This window comes from Gopherus flavomarginatus, chromosome 3 (assembly GCF_025201925.1).
Source record: "Gopherus flavomarginatus isolate rGopFla2 chromosome 3, rGopFla2.mat.asm, whole genome shotgun sequence".
Classification (NCBI taxonomy): domain Eukaryota; kingdom Metazoa; phylum Chordata; order Testudines; family Testudinidae; genus Gopherus; species Gopherus flavomarginatus.
Genome location: NC_066619.1, coordinates 42,041,067 through 42,064,168, shown reverse-complemented (window position 1 = coordinate 42,064,168; position 23,102 = coordinate 42,041,067). Strand labels below are relative to the sequence as shown.

At 40.6% G+C, this 23,102-nt stretch overlaps 1 protein-coding gene across 7 annotated transcripts in view; it reads right to left on the bottom strand.

Moving 5' to 3' along the window:
• Positions 1-5,020: 5,020 nt before the first annotated feature.
• The window catches only part of CWC27 (CWC27 spliceosome associated cyclophilin), a 222,219-nt gene continuing 204,137 nt past the window's right edge, over positions 5,021-23,102 (bottom strand). For 4 of the 7 annotated variants that reach the window (XM_050947030.1, XM_050947029.1, XM_050947034.1 and 1 more), the window contains 2 exons: positions 7,339-7,401; positions 5,021-5,624 (listed from right to left, as the gene is read on the bottom strand). In XM_050947030.1, coding sequence (XP_050802987.1) covers positions 5,462-5,624; positions 7,339-7,401 — 226 coding nt within the window. In that variant the 3' untranslated portion in view covers positions 5,021-5,461. The remainder of the gene's footprint in view (positions 5,625-7,338; positions 7,402-23,102) is intronic. The other 3 variants (XM_050947032.1, XM_050947031.1, XM_050947036.1) reach the window with 2 other exon arrangements.

The window sequence follows — 23,102 nt, the reverse complement described above, 5'->3', positions numbered from 1 at the left end:
CTCACTACAGTGATGGGAGGAGCTTGCCCATCAGTGTAGTAATCCACCTCCCCAAGAAGCAGTAGTTAGGCCCCTGAAGAATTCCTCCACTGACATATCAGTGCCTACATGGGTGGCTAGGTCAGCTTAACTACATCATTCAGGGGTTTGGATTTTCCACACCACTGCTGATGCAGTCAGGTTGACCTAACTTCAGTGTAGACCAGGCTCTATAAGAAAGGATGTTCATTACCTGGGCAATTGGCTGATCATAAGCAGATCCCAGCAAGAGGTGGCAGCAAACCTTGACTATGCCCTCTTCCTGTTCTGTCAGCTGGGCCTCCTAGTGATCTACTTGATGATTAACTGTTCTGTTCATTCCCTTTGGGGCATTTGGCATTGGCCATTGTTGGAAGACAGGATAGTGAGCTAGATGGACCTTTGGTCTGACCCAGTATGGCTGTTCTTTTGCTTTTGTGTAAAAGTGGTCTCATCCCACTGCAGATCAATAGAATTCATAGGAGACCTGATCAGCGCCAGGACAATGAGAATGTATCCTCCTGAAGACAGGTCCCTGTTGATACAATTGCTAGTGCTCAGGATCAAACCTGACATTATGGATGTCGTGGACTGCTAGGCCATATTTTGATGTGCATGTATGTGGTACCGTTTACCTGACTTCACCTGAAACCATTTGAGTTCTGGCTCACATCTGTCTATTCACTGGCAAAACATCAAATGAGCAAGAAGTTCATGATTCCAACTCACATCATTGCAGATGATGGAATGAACTGACAAAGGTGCATGGAGGAGTACTATTTCCTGCCCCCCTTTCTGACAAGGACATTGATCACAGATATGTCAGACAGGTTGGGGAGCCTACTTGGACCACTTACAGATGCAAGGGACTGATTCACTCGAAGACATGAAGTTCCACCTCAACATCCCAAGGTCCATTATACATGATATTCCTTCATTGGAATACCCCTGTGATATACTTGTTCGCCGCCAAGTGTCAGAAGGGGTGTGAACTCAAGTTCACTAATGGATGCTTCCGTCTGCAGTGGTCCCAGAACCTCCTATATGACTTTTCACGGATTTTTCCCCTTATCCCAAGGGTGATTTCCAAAATCAGAAGAGACAAAGCCACGATGATTCTCATAACCATACTGGCTGAAGTAGTTTTGGCTGACTGACATGCTACAGGTATTCATTCAGCTACTGATCCAGTTCCCAGACTGCCTCGACCTGCTCTCCTAACACCATGGCCAGATACTCTCTTTAGACCCAAAGTCACTGCAGCTGACAGCATGGCTAGTGGTTGGTTAAGTACCAGAGATGAGAACTGCGCCTTTCAGGTTCAGAAAATCCTGAAAGAGAGCAGGAAACATTGACCAAAAAGATATATTCATCTAAATGGAAGATGCCTTTGATATAAGCAGCCCAACATGGCTTAGACTCTATCCAGCCCTCTATATTGAAGATCTTTGCCTATCTATTGCTCCTGAAAGAGTCTGGCCTTTCACTCATTTAGGTCCACATTGCAGAAATTCCAGCTTATCATCCACTGGCAGTTATGCCTGGTTGTTTCTCTCTCCACTGTATCAAAGTTCCTCAAAGGACTATTACATACTTATTGGTCAGAGAACCTGGGACATCAGCACACTCCTCGCAACACGTCATTCTTAACATTGTCTTCCCTGTGGCTACTGCTTTGGCCAGAAGAGTGAGCGAGCTTCAGCCACGTACGGATGAACTCCCTATACATAATTTCACAGAGATAAGGTGGTCCTAAGACCTTACCTGAAATTCATCCCCCAGATGAATTTAATCAAATCTATCAACCTACCTGTTGTCTTTCTGAAACCATTTGTCATATACAGAAAAGAAACTGCACACACTTGATGTGCCCAGGACTTTGCTTTATTATATTGACAGGACCAAACTGCTCAGACTGTTTGTATGACTTCTATGTTTCTATGTCCTTGCAGCCCGTGCTGCTTCCTGCAGATCCCATTGGCCAGGAACGGTGAACTGTCACCACTGTGAGCTGCAGGGGGCCATGCCTGCGGACAGTCAATGTAAACAAAATGTCTCTCGGCCCACCAGCGGATTACCCTGATGGGCTGTGTACCGAAGGTTGCCGACCCCTGGACTACAATATTGAAAAAAAAAAGTTACTGTAGTGACAGTTTTCACTGTAAATAGCAAATTGTTATTGATTTATAAAGCTATATTAAATGTTACTTTTCATAAAAATAGTGTTCACTATATTGTATAGTTCTTCTACTATCATCATAGTTACTTTACAAGCTTCAAACTATGTCCCTGATGCTCCCACTAGATCCACATGGGTAGAATACAATGGGGTTCCTCACAGGAGCAGATTCAACTGCAAAATTAGAGCCTATATCCATTCTGTTCACAATACAAATGATGGGTACGTCCTTAGGCAGTTAAATTACTTCCCCCATTTTTATATGCAGATTACTGTAACTATCTGCTAAGTGTCTGAAGATGATAAAACTCTAAATGATTTTTGTTGTGGCTCCCGCACTGTGGAAGAATCTACCACAATGAAAATATTTATTTGGCCTGTATCATGAACATAATTTTTGGTGAGGTTGTTATAGACTATAATATATATTAATGGCATGATCTTAGCCAATATTTAAAAAAATAGTAAAGGAATACTGTTCAAGAGATGTAGGAGACCAGTTACTGTATACATCCCTTCCTTGTTTTGACTCAATATTGATTATGGGATAATTCGAAGTCTTATTAATTCTTTAGAATTGTTGACAAAGTTGAAAAAGATTAACTCAATATATGTAAACTGTCTGAAAGACAATCCAATATTACCAGTGGAATTTAATTCAAAGTGAATAAAGCAAAAAAAAAATCACCTTAGAACAAGGTGAACTGATAATGTCATTACATGTTCTAACATGTTTTAAGTCTAGTGTAGACAAGGCACTGTATACTTCAGCATGATATAACTGCTCAAGTTTAAAATCTAGGCTCCCCAGTAAGCTTTAACTTGATCAGTTTAGCACATGTTAATAGCAGAATGCCTTAACTGCATTAGATTTTTAAAACTAGTTATTAGTATGTATAAGTTAACACATTCTATCATCATACCTTTTAACTTAGTCAAGACAAGGCCTAAGAGGTCCTGCTGCCATCTCTGAGTAAAACAGATACCCCAGATGAGGTTATTAGGAGTGGGATGGACAAAAAGGCTCAGGATTTACAGGTCTATGGGAGGGAATAGCCATCACAGTATTGCAGCTTTATCACTGTGGGATAATGTTAGCATGTACTCTTCCGCTCATGTAGTCTTCCATACAAAACTCAATTATGCCGAGGAGTGCATTTCACCCTTTGAAAGTACATATAGTTGGCCGACGGTGACCTCTTTTTTGCTATTTAATACTTTTATTTAAAGCTGTAATCTGCAGGAACTCTATTCATTGTAAACAGATGCCTGTGTACATGGCCATTCTTTTTCCATTTTAAGATATAACTTGCTCCTTAATTCCAAAGATTTGACTGTTCACAAGTTATGACACTAAAAAGGCCACTGAAACGGATTTCTTTTAAAGCACTGTAATATCAATTCTTCCAGCTTAATCAAATGTGTATAAACAATTTGGATAAGTATTAATCATGCAGTTATTTATTTCAATAATGTAAATTTTTGATTTATTTTCAGTACCCACTGCATTAGCAAGAGGATGTCAGCTTAGTCATTTCCCCCTGTGGAATGAGGAGATTTGATAATCATTTTTACCAATGATTGTTCTAAAACTTTCTATTGGCTCTCCTAGGAAAGCAATAAATAAAGAGATGTGACTCAGTATGTGACTGTGGATGGAAAATTGTTCTCTGCCTTCTGGTAAGTAGTAATGACAGCCCACCAGAAAATTATTTACAGATTCTAAAGCAGATCACAAAGAACTTTGACTCACTTTTTTTTTTTTTTGGGTGAATGACAGCATTAAGAATGTAACCTCTCTTAACTCTGCTATACCCTGCTAGAATATAATTCACTCAGAACAAGAGGATGACATTGACAGCCTTCTCCAGGAACTTGTTTCACACCTACAAGTTTTTTTCTTCTTATCTCAGAGATTACATAGCACATTTAAGCAATATTCTGCATTAATCTAACCTCTGCCATTTGGACCACATTAACACACCAAGCCAGGTTTATGTACCTCACACGTCAGACCCTATCAAGGAACTTGGTAGTGGCGGTTTGATAAGGACACCATACCCTACTGAACTTGTTCTAAAAACGACAGCAGCAAAACACTCAACTACTCTCACTTTTTAATGACCTTGTTGTCCCCTTATTTAGTTGTTACCAACTAACTGCTTTACTATATGTATGTGTAGCTTAGAAATTTATACAACCAAAAATGCCATATTCCCTGGGATTTCAGATATATTTTTCTTTTATACACACTTCCATTATGTGCTAGAGAAAGCTGCGTCATGTACAGTTATTTAAATTTGAAGCTTCCTCTGGTGGCTTTAAGGTCACTACATGCTAGCTGTAAAGTCTTTAAAAACAAGAGTCTGAGATTAGTTTTGCAATTTCTGTATCTCAGTATTGAGATAAATAAATAAACTTGCAATACTGACAAATCAGTAGAGAAGATGAAATTAGAGAAAGGGTACTTTGTAATAACTACTCTCATTCTCAGAGTCTAAGCTTCTTATGAAAATGTGATTTAAATTATTGGGTTTTTTCCCATATTAATTGCTATTTAAATTTGGATTCTAAAATGTTCTCAAGCTTGTGAAATAACATTTCCAAACTTGTAGATTATCATGTCTTTCCAAGTAATTTTTTGGATATGTTTCTCAAGATGAAGAAAATTTAACCACACCCTCAAATTAAATTTTGATTGAGTTTCAAGAGAGCTGGGAACATTGTACAGTTTGTGCTGGAAGTCTGGAATTTTTAAATCTATCTTCTGAACTTTGTGATACAATGAAGAACCCAATTGCTTAACTAAACAAAAAAAATCAATCATCTGTAAATGGATTTAATCTTACAATTTTAAAAAATTAAATCTTAAAAAAGCCTGTACAGCTGGTGGGAATATTTTTTTTTCCATTCCTTAACATTTTCATTTTGGAAAATATCTTTTCTTCACTGCCTTGAAAACATACCTTCTAATTACACTATTCTCAGTATTTAATTGCTATACATTGATTAAAACGATGACCAAAACTATTATATGTTTATTAAAATTTCAAAGTGTTTAAAGAGAGCTTGGATTATGCACTGAGAGCATTTGCTTATTTTACTGCACAATTCATAAAACAAATAAGATAGCTGTATTTCAAAATCAGACAACAGAGATTCCTTTTCACACTTGTAAAGTGATATTTTTAGGAACTACAGCTATTGAAGGGCCAATACTTTATTACACTTTCCAAGCCAGCTCTGGACAGCTTTACATTCATTTCATCTCCTTTCTTTTTTCTCCCGCATTATCCTTTTGCTTTGTTCTCTTCTCCTCTTATTTACAGGATTCCGAGGATCATAGATTTCAAAAGTGTCTTCATCCTGCATGCTTGCATCTTTCACTTTTCTGCTTCTGTCCTCAAACTGAAGTACATGTGACAACCTAAAAAAAGCCAAACAAATCATACTTCAAACTTGCTGAGTGAAAGAAGTGACATTAGAAATTGTAATTACAATATCCCTGGCAAAATATACTGTTGTGAGATGGTCATCAAATGCAAAAATGAATTTACTACTACTACATATCACAAGGTAACCACTTTTACTTTCAAGTTTAAATGTTCTCATATCAGTGTTGTCTGATGGGCTTTTATTTCTAGTATCGAGTTCTTTTGTCTTGTTTGTATTTGATGCACCTTCCCAGATGAGTGAAATATAATCTTTCCAGAAACTGGGAGTGTTTTTCAAGTTTTCCTATTAGTCACTATGGACTTTCCTTTTAATACCTATAGTCAGCATGATTGTAGGCCTATTTCTATTTTTGCATTGAAAACTCCTACAGTAAGTTCAGGGAATGCATTCTACGGGATCACAACCTTTAAGATTAAACAGGGAATGCATCAGTCCTCCTGTTCCACTTTAAACTGAACATGCTTTCTCATTCATAAATAGGTTTGGAAGGCTCAGATTTTTATTGGTAAATGTTGGTAAACCCAGATTTCACCATACAGACAAACCCATGACAACATGTTTCCATTGATAATCAAAATTTACAATAGACAAAGTCAGAAAAATGCTGCTTGAGAACTTAGGGTGTGATTTAAGAATATTTACTGTGTATTATGATGTGATTTTGATAGTTTGTGTTTTAATGTTTATAAAGCTTTAACTTTTTGCATTTCAAATTCTATGGTCATTAAATAAATATTGTCTGACGCCCTTAATTTCTCACAACCATGAAAACTTAAATGGATAAAATTGAAAAAATGCGTACATAAAATGGATATTATCTATGAACATTATAAAACATAAAAATTGAATTCTGCCAAGCCTTTTCTTAGATTAAACTCTAATTCTGCTCTTCAAGTCAACTTTTTCTTTCTACTGTTGATTTGAAATCTTAACCATATCGGTAGTTCTCCATTTAATAAACTTCCCAGTGGTCTGAAAATGTTAACATGTTCTAGAGTCATAGATATCTTGTTGGCATAGTCAGTGGCAGGAAAGCCTGGAGTTGATCAACTCTGGCCTTATTAGTAGGTGTCACTGAAGTGGGAATTAGTATGGAAGATGTCAGAAAACATGAAATTTTAGGCCAGCCAAAATAAAATTTTTAAGGGAATAAAATTCAATTGCTCTACTCTACTGAAAAAAGACAAAACGAACCACTCATATGTATGACAAGTTTGCCAGTTGTAAAACAATGATCTTTACTGACATGTCAGATACTTTTCCACCTTGCAACATGCTGAACTGGATTCGATTTAACTTTATATATACTTAAGCGTGCCTATTGATTGTAACATTTTAAATGAAAAAACCTCCACTCCGTTAATTTCTACTTCTGCCCTCTCAGAAGAGAGATTTGCTATGCAAAACTGCTATTTTAAAATCGGTACAAAAGACTTTAAAATTTGAAAGTTCCATACAAAAGATGACAATTTCATTTGCATTCAATGGAGTACAGTTAAATCTGATATATAAATGTTGTGTTCTGTTTCCTATCTATGGATCCAGTTCTGCAACCACTATTAGTTCACACTTCTGTGAATAGTCTCAGGCCTGGGCTACACTAGCGGGAGGGGTCTGAACTAAGATATGCAACTTCAGCTATGCTATTTGTGTAGCTGAAGTCAAAGTATCTTAGTTCAACTTACCTGGCCGTCCTCATGGCGGCGAGTCGGCTGCCGCGGCTCCTCCATCGACTCCACTTACTCCTCCTGCCGAGGTGGAGTATGGGCGTTGATTAGCGGATTGATTTATCGCATCCAGACGAGACGCAGTAAATCGATCCCCGATACATCAAACACTACCCTCTGATCTGGCTGGTAGTATAGACGTACCCTCAATTAAGGTTTTGGGCACTACTAGCAGTAGCAAGAACTACACTTAAAAGTAATGGCTTCTCTGCATGGGCACTTTAGTCCATACTAACTTGTGTTAGTGAGGATCGAAAAAGCCTGTGTATATGTGATGCAAACCTTTAAAGCACACCCTCTCCCTAGTTGGTGCCCTGTTATCTAAGTGTACTAAATTTGATGCGAATTAAGTTAGTGCAGATTATCGTTCATGTACACAGAATGCTGCTGCAGACAACTTTGATAGTCCTCAAGCAGCTGCTTGCAGCTGTAGTCAGAACCTTGATAATCTAGCCATCTGGGGAGAAATGGGAGTGCAGGCAGCTTTTGTGGCCAGCCAATACAATAAGAAACTGTTAGAGGAAATATTAAAACAGATGGTTGAAAAGGGTCACTACCAAGACGCCTCTCAGTGCCGTATAAAAATCAAACAGCTAAGGCAAACATACGAAGACAGCAAGGATGACAGAAGAAGATCCATCATTGGCCATTTGACCTGTCCATTTTTTAAGGATGTGGAAAGGCATTTTTAGCTCACATGATGGCCTTGCAGGGACTCAATGCAAGAGCACAAGTCGGAGGAGGATGACAACGAGGAGGACAGAGAAGAAATCTCCCTGAACAGCCAGGATCTCTTCAGAACTTGGGACCCAGAGAGTGGCCATACAGGAAGCCAGCCCAATTCCCAGTTTCGGACACAGGGAGAAGAACCTACAGAGCCTGTGAAGGGGACCTCGGCATGTAAGTAATCATCCATGTTGTTATGTTATACCGCTGTGCTAATTTCTTTTCTAAGTGCCTCCTGGCTACTGCCATTTTGTGCGGATGTGACCTGGGAGCCTTTTTGAGTTTTTGGCCCAATCACCCAGCCATACTCCTTCTTCCAAACCTGTCCCCCAACATATTTATGAAATGACAACTGGACCTGCAAGGCAATCTGTCACATCCTGAGGCCCCAGTCGTCGGCTCTTTTCAAACCCATGCCATGAAATGGGGGCACTTATCCATCTACTAATTCCCTTCTCTCTCCTGCCCAATGATCATAGCCCTACCCCCAGCCTCTGGATAACACAGGGTATTGGGAACACCAGCAGATGTTCCCATCTGTAGCCCTGCTCCTGTGCTCCCAGGGTCATTCCCCGCCCCTGCCCCAGCCCCAGCCCCAGCCCAGGGCACTGATAGCACCGTCATGTGGAAGCTCAGCATATTCAAGTTATCCAATCCACTTGGCAATGTTGAGCCCTGACAATCAATCTCAGAAGGACAAGCAGCAGCAAAGGCAATTTGTTCACTCATCTGTGAATAGGAATTGCCCCCATCCACCATACTATATTTGAATTTTGAACTTTTTCAATTTAAATCTGTTTGTTTAATGTGTAATGTATTTCATTCTTGGCAGTTACAGACTGGCATATACTGAGCAATAAAAAGCCCTGAAAATTACAAATAATCTGGAATCCAAGCATAGTACACAATAAGTACAAATTTTCATAGGTAATGTGGTCTTACAAAGAGTAACAACACAAGCTCAGGTAAAGAGTGTGACAACATGCCACTTTCACCACCCAAAAAAGCAACTCCAGTGCTCACAATTCAACACCCTGCCCCACCATCCCTCAAACATGGATAACAATTGCACATCTTCAGGCACCAAACTCCAAGTAAGAACAAAAAGCATCTCTGACAGCATTAACCTGGTGGTTTACACTTTTCAGTGGATGCCTTAATGGTTGCTTATGGTGTTCAGCAAATCTCTGTACCTTCACCTCCCACTCATTGTTAAGACTTTCTCCCTTTCACAAATACTGTACAAAATACAACCCACAGCTATTCTCCTAGGCAAGTTTTGTTCTGCAGCTTCTTACCCAGTCATAAAGACAGCACCATATAGCTTTGTGACTACCCAACTCACACTCCACTGTCATTTTGCAAGTACTGAGGCGATAGTTAAACTCTTCCTTTTCTTCTCTCCAATGGCCTGTGAGCAGCTTCATAAACTAGAGAAGCAGATAATATGCTCCAGGTCTCTCACAAAGACGAGCAATCTCTATACCATCATTGTCCATAGTGATCCTGGGGGGCAAACTTTCCACTATTCGTTAAAGATAACCTGATGTGAGTTCTGAAAGATCCTAGCATTAAGGACCTTTCCAGAACACCCAGCATTTAAACCTGATGTGAGTTCTGAAAGATCCTAGCATTAAGGATCTTTCCAGAACACCCAGCATTTATGTTTGTAAATCTGCCATGGCAGTTGACCAGGCCTTGCAGAAATAGTTTTTTCTGTTTATAACCTCCAAGTGTGATGCGGCAGGGAAAAGATAAGCACTTGGCTCTCATCAGTTGCTCTAATACAGTTTGGGAACCCCACATGTGCAAAGCCATCAATCTCCTGAGCACCAAGCTGTATAACCTGGTTCAACAATACCTTCTGCACAGCAGCAGCACACACCTTCACGACAATGGCCCCAACAGTCAATCTCCCCATGCTGAATAGTTGGCAATGGACCAGTTAACAGTCAGGAGTGGCTGTCTTCCATATGGCAATGGCGACATCAACATCTCAACCGGTATGGGACACCGCTACTACTGTAGCCCCAAGGCCAATTCAGCACAGATCTCCAAAAAGCTGCCTTCGCCACCCTGAAATTCTGTTGCCACTGCTGGTCATCCTAGGTTTGAAGAAAGATTCTCTGCCACCAATCAATGCTGGTTTCCCGGGCCCAGAAATGGCGCTGCACTGTGTGAAGCTGCTCCAGGAAAAGCTTGTGTAGTAGCAGTTCCTCGTTGATGTCCCCGCTTTTCCTCCATCCCCTGTTGCTTCTGGAGGAGCCACTGTTGTAGCCACATCATCTGCTTGATGGCATGGCAACTGCACTCCAAAACCAAAGCCACCTAATGCCAACAGCTTATATAAAGCACAAACAGCCTTTGCCTATTTGCAGCTGCCAGCATAGCGTATCTGCAGAGCATTCTTGCATCCATGCTTGCCAACAGGAATCTCAACTAGTGCAAAATAAGTTCCCATATAGACAAGTGCTAAGTGTTTACACGATTGTGTAATAAGGCTGTTCATGTTTTTAGTAATTTGTATTCATTAGCAGGTACTTGGGAAAGACATGAAATCTTAAAAAAATCAGCATCAGTATGAAAGTTTCATCACAGGAGTAAATATTGTCTTGTCATGCTTATATAATATACTAAAATCTGAATGAAAGAAGCCATTTTCCACAAAAGCTTGAAGCACAAACCTGAACATGTAACACTTTTTATGGATAACTTCTCTATGATTACATCTAATTTTCTCATTTAATAGAAATCAAAGTGGTTTAACTTGTTTTTCTTTCAACATGTTTGTCTTAAAAAAAAAAATCATCCATGACAGTGACTGATTTTCAGCACAATAAACTCCTGACTTATGTGCTTCTATAAATCACTGATTGTATTGAATTGAAAGCATGCCTACATTTTACAATGTCCTAAGAACATATACATGCATATTAGACTTGTTCCAATATATAACATGTCAGTAGGTTATAATTCTGTGCACACTAATAACTCTACAATTTATTTTCTTTATAATATCTAAAATTCAGCAAAGAATCCTGTGGCACCTTATAGACTAACAGATGTTTTGGAGCATGAGCTTTCGTGGGTGAATACCCACTCACCCATGAAAGCTCATGCTCCAAAATGTCTGTTAGTCTATAAGGTGCCATAGGATTCTTTGCTGCTTTTACAGATCCAGACTAACACGGCTACCCCTCTGATATCTAAAATTCAGTACAACTTAATTTGCTCTTGTGGTGACTCATGATTGCAAATTTGTAGTTTAATTCTAAAAGAGACTGAACAATAATTTATTTTAGTTGACACTTACTACTGCATTTGTCCTTTTCTTCTCAGTTTATTAAATATGAAAATTAGAGTACTGTTCTCTAAAATTAAGATACAACAAGAATCACAACATTCTTTGGAAGTGTTACATACACTCTCTATACATTTCATAATTTGGTGCTTTCAGTTTTAATAGATAACACCACATGTTTGCAGTACAGGATTGATAGAAAATGTGGGATTCTCACACAGGGCTTCTTCCTCAGCTTGCTGGGCTACAGATGCTGAGCTGGGTGTAGACTAGGTACAGTCTACTCTTTCCCAAGGCTGGGGGAAACCGGAAGGAGATTGTGATTTTGAGTCAGCCTCTGTTCTGGGACAGAGGAAAGAGAGGGCCAGGGAGAGAAGTATGAGAATGGCTCTGTAGCCTGGTGGTTAAAGCACAGTTGTATCAAAGGTGTTAACATAACTCAGTCACTGGCCAACATGGTTCAGGTTTAGTATACAGAGACGGCAGCCTGCTTAGTAGCATGGCAAACACATAATTAAACATCATTTTTATTAAAATGACCTTTTATTAAAACCCCCTTGACAGTCTCTTAGATGGTATTAAAGATTGTAATTGCCATCTTTTTTGGGGAAAAGAGAATTAGTTGAGATGGGTTGTTGCTGTTAAAGTCTAATTCTGCTTCCTAGAAAAATAAAACAAGACAAAGCACACAAAAGGGGAAAGAAAAGAACAACAAAGATAGAAAATGCACCTTCTATATCTGTGACACTCTGTGCCTCAAAGCAGAACCCTGGAACCCCCACATTCACCACTGGCAAATAATTATGATGTTTTATACTAAGTATGCCTTGTGGGGTGTCATTTTAAAAGTTGATCTGTTGAACGCTAATGTTCTATTGGATTGTATGTACTATCATTGTATGTGAAGTTATGAAGTTTTGCTGTGTATGTGTAATACTGAAATATGTTGTGAGGTTGGGATCACCCACAACCAGTCTTTCAGGTACAACAATAGAGTAGCCAGATGTGCTGATAGCCCATTAAAGGGAAGCCACTGTCCCAAGAACTTTATACAATGGAGACTTGTCAGAGAGAGCAAGCACATATACAATGGAAACTGCTCGACCCATGTCATAGCAAAAGATCTTTCAAGCAAGCTGGGAGAAACTATGAAGTGGGGATATGTCATCATGGCTTGGCCTCACTCCCCCTACAACTCAACACTTGGAAATATGTCTGGAGGACAAAGACTTTGAACTGGGGAGAGTGGTCCCAGCTTGTGTATTGAAGATCTCTGACTTGCTAGTACCACCTATCAGGGTGAGACACTGTTTGATTCCAATCTTGTTTAGTTTATAACTCAGATTGTGAATTTACTTTTATTTCTTAGGTAACCAACTTTGATCTCTACATGTACTACTTATAATCACTTAAAATCTATCTTTCTGTAGTTAATAAATCTGTTCTATATTTTATCTAAAACAATGTTTTTGTTAAAGTGCTTGGGAAATCTCAGCTTAGTTTACAAAGGCTAGTGTGTGTCTTCTCCACTGTGAGGGAGGGGTGGACTGGGTAATGAACTTACACTGGTCAGGCTTCTGACCAAGAAAAGACAATAGAGTTCTGAGGGTGCAGGGCTGGGGAACTGGAGGGAATTGGCTTGAGCCTCTCTGCTGTTGGTTCATGAGTGGCTGGGAGAAGCATTCGTGTAACTCAGTCCCTTCCTGTGGATATCTGTAAGTACAGTACCTGCCAGAGGTTTGTAGCTTGCCAACATCATCAGTGTGAGGGATACCCCAGGTTGGTAGGACAGTAGGCTCAGCATCCCACAGCAGATTGCACCCCGGGAATCCCGTCAGAGTGTCTGTTGTTTATTTTCACTTACAACCTCACTGGTGGAAAAACAGGCATGAGACAGTCTTGTCAGCCACTCTGAGACCTGGTAAACTTGTACCAGCATCGGGTTGTTTAGGTTGCATTTAACTGCCTCTTTCTGGTCATAGGCTTACAGCAGTGTAGCAAAATATACCGTCTTGGCCAGCTAAGCCAGAAAATATAAGAGGGATAGTAGGACAGAGAAGAAATAAGATGGGGAAGGGAATGGACAAAAGGAAGGAGGAGGGAACACAATTTCATTGCTCAGCTGGTGTTCAGGATTCAGTCGGAACTGGTAGAAATTGGCAGAATCATCTGGATCCTGCTCTTTGGCCTGGTCTGGATCTCTCAGGATCAGAATGAAGGTCCATCATCGCAGGATATGGTGGTGGTGGCAGCCATGATAGTGAAGCTCACTCCAATGGCCAATTTTTCTCCCAAAGTCTCTTTCTTTAAGGACTACAAAAGGGAATAATGGGTGGAATAGCCTGTCCTCCCATCATTTTATCCACAATAGGTCTAACTTCCGAGACACCAATTTTGGTTCACTGATTTCTGGTTCCACGTGTTTCTTGTTTTCCAAGCATGATCTTAACACTGTCCTTGAGTTATATCTATACTCCTTTTTGTTTGGACCAATCCAGTCTATCTTGCTTTTGCACCTTTTACCATCAACATTTGTTGTTATAGGTAACGAATTGTGTCATCCTATTAACGTAGTACAGTTGAGCTCACAATTAGGGTAAAACTGGAGGTCCAGTGATCACAACAGCACTCTCCTGGGAGGTGGGAGACCCAGGATCCAGTCTCCCTGCTCCAAAGACTTTTTAAATTATTTATCCACAGAGGAACAGAGACTGAGAGAGCCCCCACATCAGAATATCCCATAGTCCACTGGTTAGAGTGCTCACCTGAGAGCTGGTAGATCCTTATTAAAATCCCCTCTCCTGCTCAAATGGAGCAGGGACTTGACCTGGGGATCACCATCTCCCAGGTGAGTATGCTAACCACTGGGCTAAAAGTTATGAAAGAGATCCTCCTCCTCCTCCTGCTGCTCTTTTGCTTCTTGCAAAAGTAGAGGAGGTGCCTAACCCCAAGAGTTTGCAACTGAGAATCTCAAACAGAGGGAGGCACAGAACTCCCTGAAAGGTGTAGAGTTAGGGGCACAACCCTCACCTTGGCATCTCCGATGGGTTAATTTAGTCAAGGAGCTGCCTAGTGTACTGGCTTTTGTGAATGTCATTCAGAGGTGCCTGTCTTTCCGCATTCATTGTATAGGGAGCCCAAGTGCCTAGCTCACACATTGTGAATCCCAGTGATTTGCTAAGTATCAGAGGGGTAGCCATGTTAGTCTGGATCTGTAAAAAGCGACAAAGACTCCTGTGGCACTTTATAGACTAACAGACATATTGGAGCATAAATTTTCGTGGGTGAACACCTACTTCGTCAGACGCATGACGTCTGTTAGTCTATAAGGTGCCACAGGACTCTGTCGCTTTTTAGTGATTTGCTAGGCACCAAAAAATTAGGCATGGTGATGCTGAGTAGCTTTGAATCTAGCTTGAATCTAGCTCCACATTTGCATTGCCAAGCAATTGGCTAAGTATTCTGTTTAACAAATATGCAGGTGGTCTTAAGAAAAATGTACACAGATCAAAACTCTATTTTTTGTGTGAAACAGCTAGTTGCCCAGATAATTTGTCTACAGTCACTGTGCTGATGGCTCCACTTTTTAATCTCCCAGAGTTAGTACTTTGAAAACCCCACTCTGCAACTCATGCTTATCACCAGTAGTTGACAGTTCACTCTATGCTATTATGACACACACGCCAACCGTTTGGTTTCTTCTGTATTTGAAAAGTGGAAGAAATCAGTTTCTTTGCAGAAGATTCTAGAAACAGACGAAGCACTTTACATTTTCAGCTCACAGCTGACTTCTAATAGAGAGCTTGCTGAAAACATGTGCCAAAATATTCAGACCACGGAGCTAGATCAGGGCAAACTATGGCCCCTGGGCCAGATCCGGCCCATCAAGGCTTTGGACCAGGCCCACAGGATTGCTATCCCCGTGGCGCTGCGGGGCTAAGGCAGGCTCCTTGCCTGCCTTGGCCCTGCGCCACTCCTAGAAGCAGCCAGCACCACATCCCTCCGGCCCCTGGTGGGAGGCAGAGGGCTCTGTGCACTGCCCTTGCTTGCAGACACTGTCCCCTCCCCCCCGCAGCTCCCATTGGCTGAGAATGGGGAACCGTGGCCAATGGGAGCTTCGGGGGAGGTACCCACAGGCGAGGGCAGCGCGGTGAGCCCTCTGCCCCCTGCCCACTCCCAGGGGCCCCAGGGATGTGGTGCTGGCTGCTTCTGGGAGCAGCACGGGGTCAGGGAAGGCAGGAAGTCTGCCTTAGCCCTGCTGTGCTCCGCTGCCACCCCGGAGCTGTTCAAGGTAAGTGGTGCCGGGCTGGAGCTTGCAGCCTGCCTGCACCTCGCACCGCAACCCCCCTGCCTTGAGCCCCCGCTGCACCGCACACTCCTCCTGCACCCCAACCCCTGCCCTCAGCCCCTTGCTGAACCCCTCCTGCACCCCAACCCCCTGCCAAGCCCCCTGATGCACTCCAACCCCTTCCCCTGAGCCCCTTCCTGCACACTGCACCCCCTCCCACACCCCAACCTCTTGCCCCAGCCTTACATTCATGGCCCTACATGCTATTTCCCCACCCAGATGTGGCCCTCGGGCCAAAAACTTAGCCCACTGCTGAGCTAGATACACAAATGGGCTTATGTGCCCAAGTCCAACAACTAGGTGCCACCGACATTCTCAAACCCCTCCGCTCAGGTGCCACTTAACCTCGCAGGTGCCTAAAGTCTACTAGCATCTAAGTATTACTGCATTGGTAGGCAAGTGCTCCAGTGAAGAACTCAGCTGCAAATAGCGAAAGGAACAAGTTCTGTCATCTTTCATTTTGAGTGCCTTCAAAATTTATCCACACCAATGTCTGCATGTCAAAATTAGGCCACTGTACATCTATTAAAGCTAAAAGCACAAATATGAATTTTACCTAAAAGTAGGTGCATATACAAAACCAAGACTAGCTAAGAATGTGGCTGTTGCTTCCGCTATCAAGAGACACGGAGGGAAGCAAGGCACAGCTTTTCACATTCTAATTAGCAATAGTGCCTCTATGGACCTGAGAGTTATACTCCCACTAGCAGACATATACACGCCTAGAACATGTACAAAAACTACAAATCCCTTCCATATTTAGATCAAATACGTTCATCACAATAAATACCAAAGTCATGAATATTGTAAATTACCATCACTACATTTTATATGGATTGTCAGTTCACTCCGTCAGTGAGGTAAAAGAGAAAACAGCTGGGGTTTACAACATTCTGATCACTGTTTGAGTATATTTTTGGATATAACTGTAAGGATTTCTAAATAATTTGTTAGGTAGAGCCTAACATGGAACTTAATTTTCTTCTATTGTTTATGTTTCTTCAGTCCAACGCTGACCACAAGCAAAATGCCAATTTTTTCAGAGTGATATTTGAGTGATTCCTCTTTCTTTAAATTATGCCCTGCTTATAATATAAAACTTTCCTGAAAATACTGTGAAATCAGAGTATTCCCTCAGAAAGTACAAGCATGAATAACAGAGAAAATGTTGCAACATTTTCCTCCTGCCACCCTCATGATATATAGCCAGGAGATAGAATTGTAGCCCATATGAACAGACAGACAAAACAGATGAGTGAGTCCACAGATCAAAGCAAAAGAGGTTTCTCTTCATAGGAAAAAAAAGGTTAGCTGTTCTGGAAGAATGAACTCACTGGCACTCTTTTCACTTCCAGCAGAGTAATGAGTGGCATAAGAAGAGGAGAAACAGAAGAGACCAAAAAGAAAAATAAATTGAGGAAGAAAGGTAAAGAATGAAAAAGGAAAAGAATGAGTAACAAAAACAAAGAGAATAAAGGGAGGATGACCAAAATGCAAAGAATGGAAAATAAAAAGGAAGAAAAAAAGCCAGAGAAAAGGGTAAACAAATGAAAATCGAAAACAAGCAAATAATTCAGATCAAGGAAAAAAAATGAGAGAAAACACAGGACTGAGACACAAAAACAAACAAACAAAATAAAAACCAGAATGGCAGAAGAAATGTGAAAAACCAGAAGGTTTTAAAAGAGGAAATATTATATAAATGTAAAACAAAACTAAGCCTGCAGCCCCTCTCCTCTAAGCTGACGTATCATAGTTAAGAACAAGGTTCTTAGAACTGCTCTGGCTGCCAGTGTACACTAGTGCTCCGACCATTGTAGTACCAGTGGAGCTGATCTGGTGTTACAGCAGGTTAGAGAACTGAACAAAAATCTGAGTGTAGGCACAGCCCTGGTTTATTGGGACAGGCAATAAATGTGCCCTGTTCCCAGAGTCTGCCTTAGGGAAAAACGGTGCCCTGGGAGAACTTTCTTTGGCCTCTTTATGTACTGCTTCCCCAGCGGTGGGCAGCCACTCAGCAGGCAGAGCAGCAGCAGCTGGAGTGATGGTGATGTTGCAGTTGTCATGCTGCTGGGAGGGTGGAGAGGGTAGGCATGTGAGTGTCTGGCTCTTGCCCAATGGCCCCTTTTATCCCCTCCCACTCCCAGGTGGGCATAGCCCTTCTGCTGCCTCTTGACCACAGTGCCCTGGGCGGTTGCCCATGTTGGCCACCCATAAGACTGGCCCTACCTGTTCCTAAGGCAGTTTGCATCCACCACTATTGCTCCTTGCAATAGAAGACTCTAGAGGAGTTCCATCACCATTTCCCATCTGTCACATCTTAACATTATCTAGCTATCCATTTGGCTTTGGATACTATACCCTGTGTGTGTGCACACACACCACAAACTCCTACTTCCAAAATAATTAAACTATTTTCTTGAAAGCTGTGGACAGAGGGAGGGAGAGAGAGCGCGAGCTTGTTAATCTCTGTTCTTAAATGCTTGGGAGGTGCTTAGATACTAGAGTACTGGGGTGGGGGTGACACACATAAGTACCTAGACCAATAGACACCAAATCTGAACCTCACCTGAATACATCTGCTTGAGCGTGGTCTGACTTGTTTATGTGAGCCACGTGGTGGTGCAAAAAACCATGTCTCTATGCAATATTCCTCTAGGACTTGCTGCTTTCTGTCCATCCATCCATCCACCCACAATATCAAGCTATGAAAGCCCTTACCCTAGTAGCATCCATTCCATTGCCACAGAAGCAATATGGTCTCTGCCTATATCACGTTTCCATACATCACGGACATATTTTACCAATCACCATCTTATCATTTCCATAAGTTTTGCAGTTCACTGACACTAATTATCTATTGTCACATAATTCAATTGGTGACCACTGTCCACTGCCAACTGATTTTACTTTATGTCTTTTTACACTGCCCTTAGTTTCACCTCTGCCCATTCCTGTGTTCCTCTTCCCTACTATCAGATTACCTCTCCTCTCCTCCAAATTCTTGTGCTATCACAGAACTTTCCAGCTCCCTTGCCTCAGTTTCACTAAATTGACAACTTCATTAAAAAGAATGAATTAAGGCTTTTTTGCTCACAGACAGCAGAATACTAATTTTCAGTCACTACATAAAGATGTTAAAAATATTTATCATGGTACCACATGTCCTGCAATGGTTAGAAAAACATTTCCAACATCAAGTAGCATGCTTTTCTAATCTTCCAGACTATTGAATTAATGCTGAGGCAGAATGAAACTGAAGGTAATACTGAGAAAATCATCACACAATATATTGATAAAGAATTTTAAACCAAAATCATTGTGTTTTTAGTCCTCTATATAAAATGATTAACTTGTGGAACTGGCTTTATTATTCCATGTCCCAAGACAATATTGAGTAGTTTTAACCTCTTTTAAACATAGCTCATTAACAAATAAGCCTTAATTTAGCAGATGGAACTAGCATATATTTTTTCAGATTTTAGATTGACCTCAGAAGATCATTATAATACTGACTCACAGAAATCACCTTAAATTGTCATTACAATTTCAGTCTAGACAAAGGTGCAATTTAAACACTGTTGGTGGGCTACATTACTTCTGCAAGACCTGAAAAGCTGAGCGCATATTAAAAAAAGGCAAACTGGGTATATTTACTTAATAAAAAGGCAATAGACTTTGAGTACAAAAACTGTGAAACGTAATTAGTCGAACTAAAATAAAGGATGTACAGTGTCTAAAGTCCAAACAAGAACAATTATTGAATAGAAGATAATTCAAAACTAAATCTTGGGCTATTATTAAGGTTCCCGCATAGAGCAAAAATCTCCCTATTTTTTACGTAAGGAAAACTGAAAATTTAATTAATAAACTTATATCTGTATTAAAGTCAGATCGTAGATGTCTCATAGCATTGACTAGCACATTGGAAGGGAATACTGTATATAACAAACACCGGCAAAAGATCAGATCAACTTACTTTCTTCAGAATATTTAGCATATAACCTCAGAAGAATGACTAAATATATCCATTTGGATCAGTTAAGCAACAACTCTTGTTACTACTTCCTTTAGAGGCAGAAAAGACTTTGATTTAGGCTGAATGAACATTTTTCTTTGAAGTGTTGAACAGATGATATCACCTAGGCTTGCTTGTTGAAGTAGTTCATTTTACTACAAGTCTTTCCAGATGACTCCACTGCCACAATGGATGCTGGAGGAAACAACATTATCACACCAGCAATTTGTAGGTCCTCTAAAATATCAAGGAAGGACCCTGAAAAAAAATGTTTTTTTTGTGTTTTCTCCTGGCTTGGGCCTGTAGCATAAGATGTACATATCTTTTTGGACAAGTACTTTTTTAGGGATTCTTAACATAACATTCAGCTCAGATATTTTCATCAAATTACATAAATTCTCAGTTTTTTGTTTAATTGCAGAATTAAAATTGAGAATTTGGAATGTCATGTGATCTCCAGGTTAAAACTAGAAATAGTCCATTGTTCGCAAAGAACAAGGTTGATGAGGGGGGAAAAAAAGCTTTTCTTTATAAGGACTAATGCACCAGAGGCTTGTTGCCTCATTTAAAATTTTTTTTTAAAATGTTACTCAACATGGTCATTAAGGACTATTTTTCTCTTAAAATAAGATTAAAGTTGTGAGTAACCAGTCTATTGGGATACTGCATTTATCCACAGAAAGGCCATTAGGTCCAAAAGACATGACATGATGCTACTGAGAAAAATGTGACTATTTTGGTTTTGTAATGACGTCAGAATTACCCATATGTAAAAACAACGATTAGTTCTCTCTACAACATGGAGACTACAGCTCCTGACCCAAAAGGGATTTGCATGGGCGTCACTAGATTATTTTAGGGGGGGTTGCAGTATTGACATTCTTACTTCTGCGCTGCGGCCTTCAGAGCTGGGTGGCTGGAGAGTGGTGGCTGCTTGCTGAGGACCCAGCTCTGCAGTCAGCAGCACAGAAGTAAGGGCAATACCATACCATACAATCCTTACTTCTGTGCTGCTGCTGCTGGCTGCGGCTCTACCTTCAGAAGCACAGAAGTAAGGAGCAGCAGTACTGCAACTCCTTTTTCGGTCAGGACCCCATCAATTACAACACTGTGAAATTTCAAATTTAAATAGCTGAAATCATGAAATGTAAGATTTTAAAAACCCTATGACCGTGAAATTGACCAGAATGGATCGTGAATTTGGTAGGGCCCTACTTATCAGTAGTAATCCACACATACAACATATTTACTGCATTTCCCTATCCTCTTTCACAAAGTATGTTAAGTAGTTTGATGAAAGAAGAGGGGTGCTTTAAACAGAGAACACATGCTTGTAGAACAGATCAGTATGAAATACTTTAATGTAAATTCCAGATTTTGTCCCAGACAGTGTACAACTGTAGAGAAAATTTACAGCATTTACTATAAGAACATGTGAACTGCCATTCCGGAACAAACCAGTGATGCATCTAAGTCTAATATCCTGTCTCCAGCCATAGCCTGTACAGTACCTGATACTTCAGAAGGCAGCAAATCCCCTCCCCAAATGAACTCAGCCAACTGTGCAACACTATATCATGTGGGCCACAGGATGGGAAGAGGTTAGGGTTCCCTTGGAACAAAATCACATTCCATTTAAACTGCACTCTGTTCTAGTTTTCATAACTTAAAATTCAAAATTTTATTTAGCACACCCCCACCCCTAAAAAATTCTGTATATAGCTAAATGCATGTTGCCTACATATGTTACAAAGCCAGATAACGTTGTGAGTGTACGTAGCAAAAATGGTATACAATACCTTGGACGCTTAAATTGGGCTGTTAGACACTGAAAATATATTATTTCTTTATCTTTCACTAGCTTAGCAATAAATAAACCATAAGATTTTGAGGCAGTAAATGCAATGCTAGACATCCCTAGAGTAAAGCATGGATCATCTCTGAATGTGTTAAGTGAACAAGGAGCCAAATCCAAGCCCAGATGCCTGGCCCAAATAAGCTTAGATGTGGAGAAATAAAAACTGTATTTCTCTGGCATGGACAACTGCTAGAAACATTAGCAATAAGTAGTATACCTTTGGCAGAAGGACCATTTTGATCAAATACAATCTTCCATACATTCAGCAGTGGGAGAACAATTAAATGATGGAGGTTTTGGTCATATGCTGGCAGAGTGGGGTTGGGGTGGGGCAAGGATGAAGAAAGAAAGGAATTTACTGCTTATTTTTTACCAGCTTAGTGGCAATACTAAGACCCAAATAAACATTTATTTTTTGCCAAACAGAGTAGAAAACCCCTCTTTCCAATATGTTTTTAATACTGATTTCTGGCATTAATTTATTCTTTAAAGGGGCCTGTAGCAATCAAAGAAACATTTTGATAATTCCTTTTTTAAAGGTAGCTTGGTAAATCAATAGCCTTAGCAAGAGAGATCCAATATGGGGCCTGATTTTCCAGTCTAGCTTCAGTCTGAAAAGGAGGGGAACAAACGTGACTCTAATCCATCTTTGTGTTCATGAACTGGAGCAGCATTTTCTTTTTCATTCCCCAGGCTAGAGTAGGCACGACAGAGCAGCCTGACTTGGTTTTCAGGAACTGACTGCTGAGAGCACACTTACCAAACTGAGCCCCAAAAGCAACATAGGCAAGGGAACATCTAGTTTGTGAATCCCACTAAGGTTTTGGTGTGAGTTAGTGCTGAGTTGCTGGGTCCTGTCCAGCTCTAATTAGGACACAGAATGCCAGACCTAGCAATTTGAAGGTTTGGTTTCAAAGCTGTTTCTGAATCAAGTGGACAGTGCTGAAGATATCCTGGAATCTGTGCTAAGCCAGATAGATCTTTGTGATAATACAGCCTGTAACTGGACATGATCTGCTGAGATCATGAATTGTGACTTATCTAGGTTTATCCTCAGTCTTAGAGATTGAACGAGCTGTCCATGTGTTGCACAGAGCAGACTGGAGCTCTTCTAGCAACTTTGCTTTTATGAGCAATATGGAAAGATGTGGACCCCTTGCCTTCTTAGGTGAGTTGCTGCCATTTTAACACATTTGTTAAGTACTTGTAGAGCAGTAGATAAAAATGAAAATTGGACTAATTGAAATTTCCTCCTGCAAAACAGAGGAATTGGGAGGATTACTACCTACAAGGAATGGTGGCTCTAGACCTGGAATTGGATTCAGAACCTGTGATGGAGTATGAGGAGACAATTAATTGGACAACACCACAGAATTCAATATCCCACATCAAGATGTGCTTCTGCCACACAGAATGTGGTTCCTGTGAGAGGCTTTCCCTTCAGCTGCAATAGATCTCTTAGCACCAATGG